Here is a 15,830-nt window from a genome sequence, read left to right as displayed (position 1 = left end):
CTCGGAAAATTGTAAAATGCATACCGTGAGAAATGCAAAACAGTTTTAGGGATAAGCAATAATCATACAGTACTGCTGTTTCGTACAGGGAGGTTTTGAATGCTTGTTGTTTGTACTAGCTTCATCATTATCCAAAAAGCAATATAAAATGTACGCGCGTACAATGCAAGGGAGGTTAAGTAAATGTAAGAATGTATCGGACGTCTGGAGTAGTGCGCACAGTTCTGGTCAGCGCTTTGCACGAGAGATCAAGTTCAAGAAAGGCCCGATAGCAGCAACATGACTTATTCCAGTGCTTACGGAGATAAAGTTGAAGGAACCAAATCTTTTAATTTTAGTTCAAGATGTCTAAGCGGGAATCCCATTTAGATCTTCAATATTTAAAGGGACCTATTAAGGTAAATCACAGTTTATACTGTAACGCAACGGGGGCTCAGGCGGGCGCCCTTGCCGCATCTGGTCGGCCCAAAGTATAGGTGGCTCGAACCCGGGACTTCCGCGTCTCTCTGCAGCGACCTAGCCCCGTGAGCCAAAGAGAGATCTCTCCCCAGCCCAGTAGCTGTGGTCCTGCTATCACAGGGAAGGGCGGTGACGTCACCCGCTCTGGTACGCCGGCTCTTACACACACTGCTTGTCGGCCGTAAGCGTTACAATACATTTATTATATTTATCAAATTGATCAATTTTAAAGTCAGTTTTACGCCAATATTAGAAATACGTCCTCATATACGAGGCTCCTGTATGGCTCTTGTAATTCGGGGAATACATTAACAAGGCACATGGCGGAGCCCTCAGGAACCTTCTTCGAACTCTAGATTGTTTTCAATCCATAAATAAGTAGCATTGATCGGCTAAACGGCTTATTTTCTCATGTTAGCAGTTTTAGTTGTTGTATTGTTAATTCGGTTTTTTTTTTGGACGACATAAAAATAGCGAAAATGAGTGAGATACAGTATTAAAGAAGAACAGATTCCAGAAGAGGGCGACAAAGTCTTTGTGTGCACCTATATGTGTAACTACTTTAAAAACCGCATTGTCACACGACTTGAAGAAGAGCTATAAAATATCATTTATTTGATGTTAACGTGATTTGGTTACACACACTCACAACTGAATACAAGCAGCGTGAGACTTCACAAAACTCATTCCACAGAGCGCTTGGCGTTCTGGTTTCCAAGGTAACGGAGGTGTGTTGACAACGAAGCAGAAGGGTCAGGTAGGCTGGGGGTCCCTAGCTGATCAAAACACGGATGGTAAGCAGTTAAAAAGTATTATTGTTATTATAAGTCCTATGTTAAGTGAAACAACAGTACAAGAGTAATTACAATAATGCTACGATCGGTTATCTTTGACTTACGGTAAACATATATACGTGCATTAGATAAAGAGCTCGGTGTTGTAAGAAACTTTATTTTTCCCTTAACTCACAATTAATATCTCTAACTTCCAGAATTCATTTTCTAAGCAAATAATTAATCGGTAACCTATAATTAATCGGTACTGTTTGTGGTCGTTTGCGAATCTTGCGTGAAAGTTAACTTTCAAGTGAACTTCTGGTTTCTTTCTCTTTTTGAGGTGGGAAAACGTCGGTATAGCGATTTAACGCTTTGCCATAATCAAGTCAACGCAGGGCGCTTGCTACGCCGCTTAGTTTCGACCTCGCCTGCCTGTTGGATGCGGTTTGATAGTTCTTGAGTGAACAGAATGAACTCGGGTTCGGGGGCAGAGAGTGAGGCAGGAGAGGAGTCTGGGAAGGAGGAGGAAGAGGAGGACGGAGACTCGCTAGTTCAGGGGTCGGGGGGGGAGCGGTCAGGGGTTCCTGAGGAAGAGCGACCCCAGAGATCTCTAGGGGCAGGGGCAGAAGCACAGGAGGACCCCAGGACGGGAGAGAGGGGCGAGGAGAGCCCCAGAGACGAGCAGGGCCAAACACCTGTCAAGAGACCCGGCGGGGATCACAGCAGTCCCACGTCGGACTCCCACAGGAAAATAAAGAAGAGAAAAAAGTCACGGTAAACTGCACAGTTTCTCTGGTGCAAGAGTTACCCTAGTCGAAAAGCAGTTCGTGTCGTTGTTTTAAAATTTAATAAAGCTAGAAGATTTATCTTTGTGTCTTAAGAAGAATCTCTATAGCCCAAAATATTCATGGACCATCACCAGCAAAACTTAATGTATTTTTTTCTTTTCAAAAAGTCGTTGTAATTTTATTTAAGGGTCACTTGCATGTATGTTTTTTTATATTAAATATTAGTGGAATGCAATCTGATCCAGTTTTTATTCTTAGGTCCCTGGGAATAAACCTGAGTAACTGCAAGTATGAGAGTGGTAAGGAAACCTGAGAGATTTTTTCACAAAGTTTGTTTTTCCACCTACTTAACCTCTTCCGGTAGCAGGCATTTGAGCTGTATTATCCTTGACATTCTTCTTATATGGTGGGGGGATGTTTTCTTTAAGAATAAAGGAGCACGTAAAATGAGCTTGAACACCTGTAGTGTTTGAACTATTGTGTCAAAGGTACCCTCACATAGCTGTAACATCTGTTTTTGGTTTGGTTTCGGATTGCATTGAGAGCTTTTTTGCTGATTCGGAGTGAGCTGGGGTTGCACTTCCAATTTCAAATTTAGTTTAGTTTGTTCTCTTTGGTTCTCACTCTTTCTAATTTTCCCAAAGCTTAACTCCATCTTCTAGAAGTGTTTTATTTTATTTATTCAAAATTTTTTTATTATATGATTGGACAAAAGTAAATCCAACTATGCCATATATTTCTATGGATTTTGGATAGCAGACAGGAAGATTGGACATTGCCTGCAGTAGTGGAAATGTAATATTGAACTGTTGTCCCTCCTCGAGGTGTCATGTTTTACCCTTTTGTCCACCAAAGAAAGGAGTGTCTGGCTTGTGTGTCCTGTTAAACTGGCACAAAGAGATCCCACAGGAGGCCATGTAAGAACCTTGATAATAATAATAGCTTACACTTATATAGCGCTTTTCTGGACACTCCACTCAAAGCGCTTTACAGGTAATGGGACTCCCCTCCACCACCACCAGTGTACAGCCCAACCTGGGTAGTGCACCAGAATAATCACCACACATCAGCTATCAGTGGGGAGGAGAACAGAGTGATGAAGCCAATTCATAGAAGGGAGGCCATGACTGGCCTCTAGGAGGCTCTCTAGGAGGCCATGACTGGTAAAGGCCAATGGAAAATTTGACCAGGATGCCGGGGTAACACCCCTACTCTTTTTGATGTCTTCAGAGAGCCAGGACTCATATATCTCATACAGTATATATATCTATCTCATCTGAAGGACAATATCTTTTTACAGTATAGTGTCCCCACCACTGTACTGGGGCATTAGGACACACACAGACAGCAGGGTGAGCGCCCCCTGCTGGTCCCTCTAATACCTCTTCCAGAAGCAACCATAGTTTTTCCCAGCAGGTTTCCCATCCAGGTACTGACCAGGCTCACACCTGTTAATGTTGGTTAATTAGCCCTATACAATTTCTTGCATTAGGAATTCTTTTTGCATATCCCAGCTTTTCTCCATGGAGACACAGACACACAGACACACAGACAGGGAGAGAAGCTTGGGGTCAGAGCGCAGTGTCTGCCATTGTACAGCGCCCCTGGAGCAGTTGGGGTGAAGGGCCTTGCTCAGGGGCCCAACGGAGTAGGATTCCTCTGCCGGCCGCGGGATTTGAACTGGCCACCTTCCAGTCACAGGCGCAGATCCTTAGCCACAGAGCCACCGCTCCGCACCTGCTTAGCTTCAGTGGGCTGTCAGTTGTGAGCTGCAGGATGATGTTGCTGCTGATATGTTGATGTCTGTGTGTTGACAGTGAGAAGAGCTGCCCAGGCAGTAGGCCTGAGGGAAGCAAGTGAGAAGGAGGACTGGATTGTCTGCTGGACAGACTTCTCTGTCTCCATGGAGAGAGTCAAGGACATGAAGAGGTACCAGGTATGAGAGGCTAGAGATCTATGGACTGTTCTTAGTAACACTAAACCTAATGAGTCAGGTGTGTAATTCTAACACTGTATCACTTTTTCCTAAAATACCTTTATCTTTGATTTAGATTTATAAAGCTGCTGTATATTGTTTATAGTAATGCATATATATATATAATACAGTATATATTTATGCATTCAGTTTTAATTTTTTGAAGAGAAACACCACTTATTTGGCAGTCCACTAAAGTAAGATTTATTAGTACCTATAATTTAATACCACTCTGCATGAAGAAAAATATTTCCTTTAAATGTAGGTTTATTCTGCTTAAAGTTCTCAATGGAATTTTAGAGAAAGGGAAAAAATAACACTGTTTGAAGATAATTTGAAATCAATTTCTTATTTTTTTTAATTAGAAAATAAACCATTTTCCTGGGATGAGTGAGATTTGCCGCAAAGACCTGCTAGCCAGAAATATGAACAGGATGCTGAAGCTTTTCCCCAAAGATTACAACATCTTTCCAAAAACTTGGTGCCTGCCATCAGAGTAAGATATAATTATGATGATGATGATAATGATTAATAATAATGATAATAATGATTTTGCTCATGCCTTTGTCTACACAAAACTGCAAGAATTAGCATAATGCAAATATAATGTTTTAATGAATTAAACCAGCAATATATTGTCATACAAAAAAAGATGTTGAAACTACAAAATTAGGAGGCTTTTCAATTAGGTAATGGAATCAGATCCTGACACCAGCCTGCTATGCAAGCAAATTATAAAGATTAATGATTCCACCCCCCAAAAGTAGGGATTACTGATTTTAGCTTGTCATGTCTGTTATTCCCCAATAGTTCCAACATGTTGGAGCTAATATTATTCATAATACATAATATTCTCCAACAGCTTGATAACAAAATAATAACCAGACCCAAGCTTATAAAATCATATTAGTTAACAATAAATAATACACATGCAATAATTCAATATTACACAATCTACAATACTTACACTATGAACAAATGTTTACAGATCTGTAAATGTGAGTCCCCTACCTTCTGTTTACTGTACATTGGAAATTCCAGAATTATATCCTTATAATCTAGGTATAACAAAACCTCCTAACAGCACACAGACAGAGAACATCAGTTCTAATAAACAATTTGGATCTTAACCAGAACTAAATGTCCCTCTCTAAATGGATGCTCACAAAGGAATGGGAACCAATACATCCTAATTTAGGACAGATGTTGTTTTTTTTGCATTGTGATTAGAATAAAAAAGCTGCTTTTCTAATAAAGCTCAGAGCCCAATACTCCTTCAGTGTTCAGATTACCTGGGCAAAATCTGGTTTTGTCTGAAAGGCATCCTCCCATGGCACAAATATCTGGTGATGATGAAGCTGGATAATGATAATGTTGCTTTTTCTCTGTTCTTGCATCCCCTAAAGTCTACATGCCTCTACCTGTATTTGTAATATGGTTCATCTCTACAGTTAAATGACCTCCTTAGGAGGGGTTGAATATGAATATTTTTTAATATTGCTTAATGATTTAACAGTGAAGTTGATTAACGCGGGTAAAGTATTAGGAACACTGCTTTGATTATCCGTACTTTTGGCCATCTTTACATGACTTATAGCTCAGGGACAACAAAATAATAGCCATTGTTTAATCCTTTAGAATGAGGCAATCAAGCTGAGAATTGTAGACAAAATAATTCCAACTGAAACTTAGCTGCCCCCCGTGTCATAATGATATTATACACTTAGAAAAACAACACAAGACAGTTCATATAGTAAATGTAAGAACAAACTTCTAAAGACCTAAAAGTAAAGTTTGAAAGCAGTCCAAACAACAATACTGAATCGGAATACATTTTGAATCTAAAGGTAGAATGATAGACAGCAAAATAACAGTTTTTTCATTATGTTTTGTTGTCATTATGTTCGGATGGTGTTTTTAAGTAATAAAATCAATGTTGGATCTTTTAGAGATAAGCTAACTTATCCACACTGTGAATGAAGGGGTTATATTATCTTCAGGCTAAAGACACTGTCTTCTAACTGCAGAAAATGATTTCTTGGTGAAGATGATTGTAGTGAAAGAGAGCAGAGTACAGTACTGAAGAGAGAGCAGTAGGAATGTGGGTGAAAAGATTACCGTATTACAATAGAGGATTATAATCTTCGTTGAGCTTCAAAGCCCATATCCCCTATCACCAGTAGCTTTGACATGTGAAAATGTTTTCTTAAGACGGGAAGTTTTTAAAAAATTCTATGAAATGCTGACAAAAACATAAAAGAAGGTGCCAATTGGACTTAATTGTTTTGTTATATTGAGAGCATAATTCATCTTTTTCAAATCATTCTGAAAATGAGAGAAAGAGTTCAAAATAAATACCTATTTCCAATATCAATACCAGTATTAACGGGAAAGAAATCAGATCTGGTTTCAAAATTCTCCTCCTATTTTGCAGTTACGTTGATTTCCAGGCATACTGTCGGGCGAAGAGGAACAAGACGTTCATCTGCAAGCCGGACAGCGGCTGTCAGGGAAAAGGAATCTACATCACCCGCAACCTCCGGGACATCAACCCTGACGAGCACATAGTCTGTCAGAGCTACATCTCCAAGGTAACTGCTTATCTCCAGGGTAACCATCTGTCCGCAACAGCCTGGCTGGCAGCATATCTGCCTGTCCACATTGCTAGAGGAAGGATGGAAAATCTACTACCATGGATGGGGTGTTGGAGGGGGGGGGGGGGGGCAGCAGGATTGCAAAACCAAACTGTTACTGGTGTTGTAGAAGCTTTTGAGCCACAAATAGTCACAAACAACAATTTCACAAAAGGAAAAACACTGCCATGAAATATTTTCCTTATTAGAATTGTAACATATTATATCGCAGAGTGTTGAAGCAAACAACAGTATTGTGTAGGGATTTACTTAGACCTCTTTGACCACATTTGGCTTTTTGTACCATAATGAGTACCTGAAAAACATAGGTTGTTATAGGTGAATTAGGAGGTTAAAGTTCAATTAATAATCTTGTGCTGATCACCCACATTAGTGAGAGTAGTGTTCTTAAAATATTCAAGAGTTGACTAAAAGTTTTATATTTTAAGTTGTAATCTTGTTTTAAAAATAAATACCATTTCCTTAACATTCATTGATGGCCACAGTATATCTTCCTGAATTCTTAATCACTACTATTGTTCCACATTACTGCTTAAGTTGGGGGCTCCTGTATAACCAGATTGGAAAGTGGTTCCTCTCTGGGTATAAAAAGGATATAAACTCCTAATCTCTGCTGCAGCCCTTCATCATTGATGGCTATAAATTTGACCTGCGTCTGTACGTGCTAGTGACCTCCTGTGACCCCCTGAGAGTGTTCCTGTACCAAGAGGGGCTAGTGAGATTTGCCACCTCCAGGTACAGCCATCCCCACAGCAGCAACCTGGTAATGTATCTTCTCCTCCACAGCCTTCTGCCTCCCTTGTGTATGTGTCTATGCTGCTGTGGCTGTGTGCGAATGTGAATTTGTAGTTAACTAACACCTTTGATATGCAACACACTCTAAATCTGAGAGTGAACAAATCATTCTTGATATTTGAAATGTACATTCCGTGTAATTTACAATGGAGATTTGGGTAGACAAAACTAACTACAGAAGAGATCATTAAAATAAAGATTTTCTTAAGTGGTGTAGTCAATATGATTCAACAGGATTTTTTAAAATTATTTATGTAATGTTTAGTTCGTCACATCAGGTATATTAACATTATGTTTTTTTCAGTATTAAAATTTAGTCAGTGCAAAGTCTCTGCTATGTTGTCTCTTTCTTTGGTCTAGGATGACATTTGCATGCATTTGACAAACTATGCCATCAATAAACATAATGACAACTTCATCCGTGATGAGGAGACAGGAAGCAAAAGGTCAGCATCTTGCAGGAGATGGCTCTATTCAGACATTTTTTTTACTAGACTCATTTACATTTCATGTTCTTCTTGCCTACTACAATGTGAGCAGCCTTGAATCTGATTTGAATCTGGAAACGCCATCTTCCCCTGGTCTATATAGGAAGCTGTCAACTTTAAAGGAATGGCTAGAGCTTCATTGCTATGACATACAGGCACTGTGGAGCAACATGGAGGATGTGATAATCAAGACCCTGATATCTGCCCATCCCATCCTGAAGCACAATTACTGCACTGGTTTCCCCAACCAGCTGGGACCAAGTTCCTGCTTTGAGATCCTGGGTTTTGACATCCTGCTGGACAGCAAACTGAAACCCTGGCTCTTGGAGGTATGCTGGGGGTTATCCCAGTCCTGCAGTATCTTATTACTGTTCAGATGCTGATGAGTTTTTCACCTGGGACGGCCTGATTTATTTTCACATACCTTTTTTTTAGGAATGGGGTAGAAAACAACATATTGCCCTGTCATTTAGAACGTAATATAGATAGGAACAAGAAATACCATAGGTTTATTCCATGCTGAAAAGAGAAGAAAGAAAACACAACGTTTTGGCCGTGGAGCCTTCTTCAGGTGTGGAAGACTTCTTCTTTCTTCTCTTGCAGCATGGAATAAACCCACTGTATTACTTGTTCCTTTGCAGCCTATGTATGCTGATGCAGCTACCCACCTGTAATATAGATAGTGTGTTTAAAAGGTAGTGAAAGGGGAGTAAGTACATTGTTGTGTTTTAGTGTTATAGGTGTATATGTTGTACAGTACATACATGACTTAATCTGACAAAGCGAAACTTGCTTTCGCTTGGCTGTCCCACGGCAGGTGAACCACTCCCCCAGTTTTACTACAGACTCTGAGCTGGATCGCCAGGTGAAGGAGGCCCTGCTCACTGACACACTGCGGCTGCTCAACTTGGGTGTCAACGATCGGCGCAGGCTCCTGGAGGAGGACAAGCGCAGGGCGAAAGAGCGCCTGCTGCAGAAACACCAGCCCCCTTGTAGATCTCGGTACAAAGCAGCTCTTTTGTGCCTTGCCCTGCACTAGTCAGCTTTATTCACCAGCTCTACTGTAGGACGAAATGAACAAGTATTGGACTGTATTAAGGTTTCTCACTTCTGGGATTTTAATTCAAGACTATTCAAATGTGGAAATATATTGATCCTTAAAATAAATCTAGGTCTTTGGGGTTTATCTGGATAGTTGTTAATTGTTTTGGGGGGAAAAAACAAATCTAACTTTACAGGTACTATGTTTGTCACAATATCAGTCTAGCACCATCCGTTAATCATGTAATCTTTTGTCACTGCTGGGTGATTTAATTTTTTCTTTTTTTATTGCATTCAATCATTTACTTTGGGCTTAAAATAAATGTATAGGACAAAAGGGTAAAGTAAAAGAAGAGGATTAATAAATGTAGATAAAATAGTCAAGTTCAATGTATTGTTTCCATAACCTACTTATAGGATTTAAAAAGCAACTGAACATTATAAACAGGGTCATAATATATATACTGTATAAACAGTAAGGCAACACCACTAATAGTAGATATATAAAGGCATTAAATTACAGTGATATATATTTTAACAACATTGTAGCCTGTAGAATTGTACAGGTACTAAAGCTACAGCTATACTCTAGCAAGTGTTCATCAAAGGCCAAAGGAGAGACTAATTGTTTCAGGTGGAAATCTTGAGTCAATCTGGATTACTAATTCTCCTGATGCATGTTGCTGTTGTTTCTTTGCTGTCCATAGGAGGGAGCTTTTTTTGAGTACTCAGGCTTCTTGGCTTGCTGAGCAGGAGAAGCACGAAGAGCAGCACAGCGGGGCCTTTTGTAGGATCTACCCCAGGATTGATTCTGAAAAATATGACAAGTTCCTCCAGCACAGTGTCTCCCTCTTCCAGGAAACTGTAGCCTCCAAAGCTAGGGAGGAGTGTGCCAGGTAGGGAACTTTAAAAAAATGGGTGCAGTCAAAGATGGAGAAAAGGTGATTAAATAAATAAATGAAGATCGGGGCAAGTAAGGGAAACTTTCTAACCTAAATGCAGATTTGTAAATAGAAAAATATGCTTCTAAAGATTGAATACTTTACTTCGTTTAGCATTAAGATACCTGTTTTAACAGAGAGTCATCAAGCATTCTCAAGAGACAGTGCTGTTGAGGACAGTTGAAACTGAAGATATTCTTAAATATTAGAAATGTTTTCTATTACTACTTTTTTAGGAATGCATTTATGCACTTTTACCGTGACATGGCAATTAAAACAGAAATGCACTAATTTAAGCAATGGTACAGTGTTACATTTGACACATTATTATTCAATATGAATTCACAAGAAATAATGTCGCCCAAGAATCAGATGCATTTGAGAATGATTAAGCTTTAGGATAGCTGAGGTGAAAGGTGTTGGTTATCATCAGACCTCCAGAGCTTCAAGAACTCCATTACTTGCCATAGATTTCACTGTTAAACCAGCAAATCTTTGCAGACAAGGGTGTCCCTGTGTGCCCCTCAGGAAGATGCTGGAGGAGCTGCAGGTGAAACAGGAGCTGGGTGGAAGGATTCCGCTCCCAGGAAAGCGAGGCGGCAGGGGGCAGCAGGGAGAGTCTTCCGGGGAAAGAGCCATCAATCGCAGAATCACGCAGCACACAGCCCCTTCCATTGTGAGCACACAGCACAGTCATTAATCATTAGAAGATTAAAGACAAAAGGGGGCCATCAGCCGATTATTTCACTTCTTGCAACTTACTAACAAAACTGCCACACATCCTTCCCAAGGGCTCTAATTCAATAAGTCTTTCTCATTGTTGCTTTCTGTCTGTGGTTTTCTCTTTCTTGTCCCCTGACTCAGTGTCCAAATCCTGTCTCGCGCCCCTTCCTGGGACAGGGGCAGGAGGCCAGCTGGGACTCTTTCAGCCCAGGACTGGTTGTTGAGGAGGAAGAGGCAGAGAGGCTGCAAGGCCTAGAGCAGCGGGAGAGTCTGTTGAGGGGACTGGGGGTGGTGGAGCTGGTCTATTGCCTTCTGCAGGCGGGAAACATGTACAGCATCCCTCGAGAGATTGTGAAGCAGCACAACCTGGATAGCCCACGCAGAAGGAAAGTAAGTCCTATGCTGAAGTGATAGGTAACGATAACCGTTGTTGTAACATTTTGGCTACACATATGTAAACCTTTCTGTAATATTCCTTTAACATCAAGGAAGACAGCTGGTATAAGGCATATCAAGCTTAATCCAAACTAAGCTTTGTATACATCTTTATCTATTGTGTCTAAAACACAGGACAATTCTACTTACTCTAAAATAATACAAACGAGATGAAAGATAAAAATATATATGGTTTTTCATAGCAGTTTAAATACAAACATTTGGATGGTAAACTCATAAAATTGCAGCAGTTTCCCTTTGCTTTTGTTTGCAGGCATCCTTGAAAATGCATGGCTTCTCTTCTCCACTCAGAGTGCCTGGTCTTGCCTCTCCTTCCAGGCAAGCTGCTGCATACCCAGTCCAGCTGCAGCCCCTGCCCAGTGGCTCCCAGCTTCGAGACCTGTCCAGCAGGGCCCTGCTGCGTAGCCAGAAGCAGCTTCACAGACCTTTGAAATGTCCAGGCGAACGAGACCCCACGCAGCTACCTTTGGGAGTGGCCAAGTTGGACCTTTCACTGCAGATGGATGGAACCAGCATGGGACAGCAATATCTGTGTAAGAGCTGTGATTCCTATCTCCTGAACAACTCAAACCTTTCACTCCAGTGTTAAATGCTAATTTCAGTGGTCAGGTAAGTTGAAATTCTGGAAGTATTCAGGAGAAGAAAAGGTAAAGTATTTTACTAATATGTCTTGCAAAGTATGCTTAGAGCATATTCTGTAAACAACTGCAAAAATACATCATTGTAATAATGATAGGACATATGATATAGTTTGGGTGGGTAGCTGCGTCAGCATGCATGGGCTGCAAAGGAATGAGTAATAGGTTTATTCCATGCTGAAAGGGAAGAAAGGAAACACAACTCCACATATGATATGATGTGAGAGGTCATGGACATGTGATATGACAAGTAATAGGTTTATTCCAGGCTGAAAAAAATTGTCAGCATGGAATAAACCTATTACTTGTTCCTTTGCAGCCTACTCATGCTACGCACAGCTCCCCACCTGAACATATGATATGACATATAATATGATAGGTCATATAGGAAATATAGGACGTATGATATGGTAGGTCAAATAGGAAATACAGGACATATGATATGATAGGTCATGGATGAATCTGACACCTAACCATAGCCACCAATTTAAAATAACTTATTTTATAACATTCTATATAGCCCTTTGTACATAAGTAGCATTTCCTGATTTTGAAATACTCCCTACTTGCTTAATGCATTTTGCACTTCCTATTTTATACTAGATATTCTTTCTATTTCATGTCAAGCATGTGAACACTGTAGCTTTTCTCTTTATCCACCAAATGAGACTCTTTCACTCATTTGTGTTTCTTTTTTGCATCCTTATGCTGTGGATTCGCTCTTAGCTGGCTTTGTTGGGAGATGGCGCTGTCGAAATGTGCTTGCGGGGTCCATGGAAAGCTCTCCCAGTGTTCCCTGTAGTGCCGTGTCCAGTTCCTTGGCTGGCTCAGTTTCATGTCCAGTAGGCCTGCACCTCAGTACCATTCCAGAACCCCCTCGTTCAGCCCCTGGCACCAATACATCTATGTTGCCAGCCGGCCTGGAGGAACTAGAGTCCTCATTCACAAGGTTGGCAGATCCTGTGTGATCTTTATTATTCTTGAAGACATTTCTAAACTTGTTGTTCAGTTTCAGTTTTGTTCATGCCTCCCAATGAAAAAACAAAATATTATCTTAAGTCAGATATCTCAGACACTAAATATATATCTGTCAAATATAGCCATGTGTTATTGAGAAAATTACAAGTTAGAAGTTAACAAGGTAAAAAAAAACAGTCCTAATATTTTACTTAATATTTGTGTTATAAGCATCTGGAAACCCCAAAAAAATATTTTAACAATGAGAATGTATTCTGAGCATTCACCATGATGGTAATTAAAAAAAAACTGAAATGCTGCACTTTCTTATGTTAAACATTTTCCTTTTTTTTCTGGTCAAATCCACAGGAGGCTGAAGTGACGGGGGGGCATCCTGGTCTTCTGGAATAAGAGGGCCTGTGCTTCAGGAGGAGCCTGGGACTGAGACAGCTACTGACTGGGGTTTGGGGACAATGTCTGAAATTTACTTCAGGCTAAGCCATACTTCCCTGTATCCCTTTAAAACTGTTAACACCACAGCCAAAAAATACTTGCCATATAACCACTTTCTGTTGTGTATTTTTACATACATGTCAGAGACATTTTTAAAATTAATGTTTTGTACTTAATACATTCTTGCACCTTAGAATGACTTAAAGCAATTCAAATATTTTATTGTAATTTAATTAAATTGTAATTCACATACTGGATGGTTGAAAATATTTCATTTTTCCCTGCTTTTCAAATCACTATGATATCAGGACTGCATGCCCTGTATCTTTCCTGCTACAGATCTTGAGAGATTTATCTCCTTTCTACAGACGGAATGATTTACTGTACATATTCTGTGCTGTTTAAATCTCAAGGAGTTTACTCGTAGGGTTGATTTAAGTACATATAAGGACAGTAATGATCTTACTAAAAAGATTACATGTATTAATATGGATAAAATCTGTTAGGTCTTGCGATAACACAGCACTACCCCATACTGACGAACAATGGAGGGTACTTCTGTCTCTCCAGAGTGCTTGTTTGACAATTGACAGTCATCTCCAGAACACACTTCATCAAGTCACTGAAATTTTCTCCACTTGTAACATTTTTACTTTATTTTGACTATGTCAATAAATCTAGATCCACACATCCATCTTCTAACTGCTTTATCCTATTCAGGGTAGCAGGGGAGCAACGGTCACAAGGCATGATATACCCTGAATGGGATGCCAGTCCTTAGCAGGGCACACACAGACACACACACCAGGCCAATTTTCACAGAAACCTCTTAGCTTACCAGGACTGTGGGAGAAAATCCATGTGAGTACAGGACCTCCGTGCAGATAGCAACCCAGGAATTGAACACAGGGCCCCAGTGCTACAAGGCAGCAATGCTAATCACTGTGCCACAGTCCTGCCCCAATAGATCTACATTAATGTTTTCAGTTTTTGCACTCTTATATCTTGATTGCTTTGAAAGGAATAGAATGAAGAGGATTCTACTTAAAAAATCATCACTTTTTGTGTACATTGAAAGGAATAATTTTTAAATGTTTTTTAAATTAATTGAAGGACTATTATTTAGCTATAGCATGGTTTGTGACTTTATTATTTTTTTAGCAAAACGCCCTAAAGCAATACATTTGACTCTACATTGTAAAGTAAAAACAACAGAGAAGAAAAAGCACCAGTGAAGGCCCCATAGCCAAAATGTTTTTGTTTCTATTTTACTTTTTACTTGGCAGCGTGGAATTCACCTGTACTTCTTCCTTTGCAGTTTGCACCCTTACAGTATCTAGCCTGCAACTCTGAATTCCTTTCCTGAATTCATTTCGTAAGTAACACACATCTTTTTAGAATTTTATGGGAACTAACATGATTATGAATTTTATGTTCATACAAAATACAAATTATCAGTCAACAACAATTGCAACTCCAGTATCCACCCAGCTGGGGGGGGGGGGGCAGAGTTGGGCTCAACAAAGTAATGGGGGCACGCCACTGGGTACACTCCTGCAATCTCTGTGATCTGCTTCACACATGGAATGAAATGGATGGATCTTTTTAGAATATAGTGCAGTGACTTACTTATCCACTAGGAGGAGACAGTGAAAGCTAATTATAGCGTGACTGCTTTGTTAGGGCATGTTGGCTCAATAGAAATGTACACCATACTGACAAGCCCCTGTCTACAAATCCTGCTGAAAGCAACACTAACCGCATGACTTTAGCATCCTTTATGATTGAGAAAATGTTTTTTTTTAAACTGAAGAATAAACAGAATCACTATTGTAAAGATTGTCCATTTACAAAATTCAGCTTGAAGGAATACAAACATACTGTCTCTAAAAGGCAGATTTAAAGACCATCTAACACTGCAGATTACAGCACAATTTAGAACTGGCCTCAGGGGGCAGGAGGGGTGTTACATGACCTGAAACAAGATGGCCATTTAAGTTTTATCTCCGCTTCACCTTTATTTGACTAAAATTCCTCTGTTTCATTTTACTTTTCTACTAATGGCATCACTGACACTTCTCCCTAACATGTCAGAGACGCTAGAGGTGTGAGATGTTACTCTTTTTGCAAACACCCCAGCGCAAAAAAGCACCTCAAAGGAGAAAGAGAAGATGAAAGAGAAAACTTCTCACCAAAAGGAAAACATGCCACCATTCACTACTCCATACTGGTCAAGATGAGGGCGCTCAGTTCCCTTTACACACTGTTGATGGTCACCTTGACTTGATCCCCACAACTCACTGCATGAGTCCCGGACAAACTTGGCAAAACATGTTGATACTAATGAGACAGGAAATAGAATTTAATTACACCTTAAGTGGAAGATGGAGGCTTTACCCAAGAAAGCCAACAGAATACTTTAGACGGCAAATAGAACAGATGCAGAATAAAACCCATGATTTGGAAAATAGGGGATGCAGAAATATGAAAACTTCTAGGGCTTCACACTGATTGCCAAATTTCTTACATCAGTGCTGCCAAAATGGCTGGCTCTAATTCCCTTGGATACAATTGTGCCACTTGTTAAATTGTGGATCTTTTAAAAAGAAGAATGACTGTTTTGCTAGTGTTTCCGGGGGGGTTTGATAACTGTCCACTGAAAGTTCTGTTTTTATTCATAAGAATG

General features: G+C 40.0%; 1 protein-coding gene across 3 annotated transcripts; it reads left to right on the top strand.

Moving 5' to 3' along the window:
• The first annotated feature begins 1,048 nt into the window (after positions 1 to 1,048).
• LOC102692395 (tubulin polyglutamylase ttll6-like) lies at positions 1,049 to 13,084 on the top strand. Of its 3 annotated transcripts, none has more exons than XM_015343412.2 (16): positions 1,054 to 1,253; positions 1,576 to 2,009; positions 2,282 to 2,322; positions 3,841 to 3,959; positions 4,364 to 4,494; positions 6,433 to 6,589; positions 7,272 to 7,415; positions 7,808 to 7,893; positions 8,039 to 8,264; positions 8,753 to 8,937; positions 9,684 to 9,872; positions 10,446 to 10,593; positions 10,782 to 11,030; positions 11,350 to 11,629; positions 12,461 to 12,683; positions 13,061 to 13,084. In XM_015343412.2, exons 2-16 carry the CDS (start codon positions 1,705 to 1,707, stop codon positions 13,071 to 13,073), a joined length of 2,496 nt encoding a protein of 831 aa, XP_015198898.1. In that variant the 5' UTR covers positions 1,054 to 1,253; positions 1,576 to 1,704; the 3' UTR covers positions 13,074 to 13,084. The 3 variants fall into 3 exon arrangements, with proteins under 3 accessions (XP_015198900.1, XP_015198898.1, XP_015198899.1); XM_015343413.2 differs by lacking the exon at positions 1,054 to 1,253 and adding an exon at positions 1,280 to 1,358; XM_015343414.2 differs by lacking the exons at positions 12,461 to 12,683; positions 13,061 to 13,084 and having other exon boundaries at positions 1,049 to 1,253; positions 11,415 to 11,596.
• The last annotated feature ends 2,746 nt before the right edge of the window (positions 13,085 to 15,830 follow it).

Source organism: Lepisosteus oculatus, chromosome 5 (assembly GCF_040954835.1).
Source record: "Lepisosteus oculatus isolate fLepOcu1 chromosome 5, fLepOcu1.hap2, whole genome shotgun sequence".
NCBI lineage: Eukaryota > Metazoa > Chordata > Actinopteri > Semionotiformes > Lepisosteidae > Lepisosteus > Lepisosteus oculatus.
This window is presented reverse-complemented; position numbering and strand designations above follow the sequence as displayed.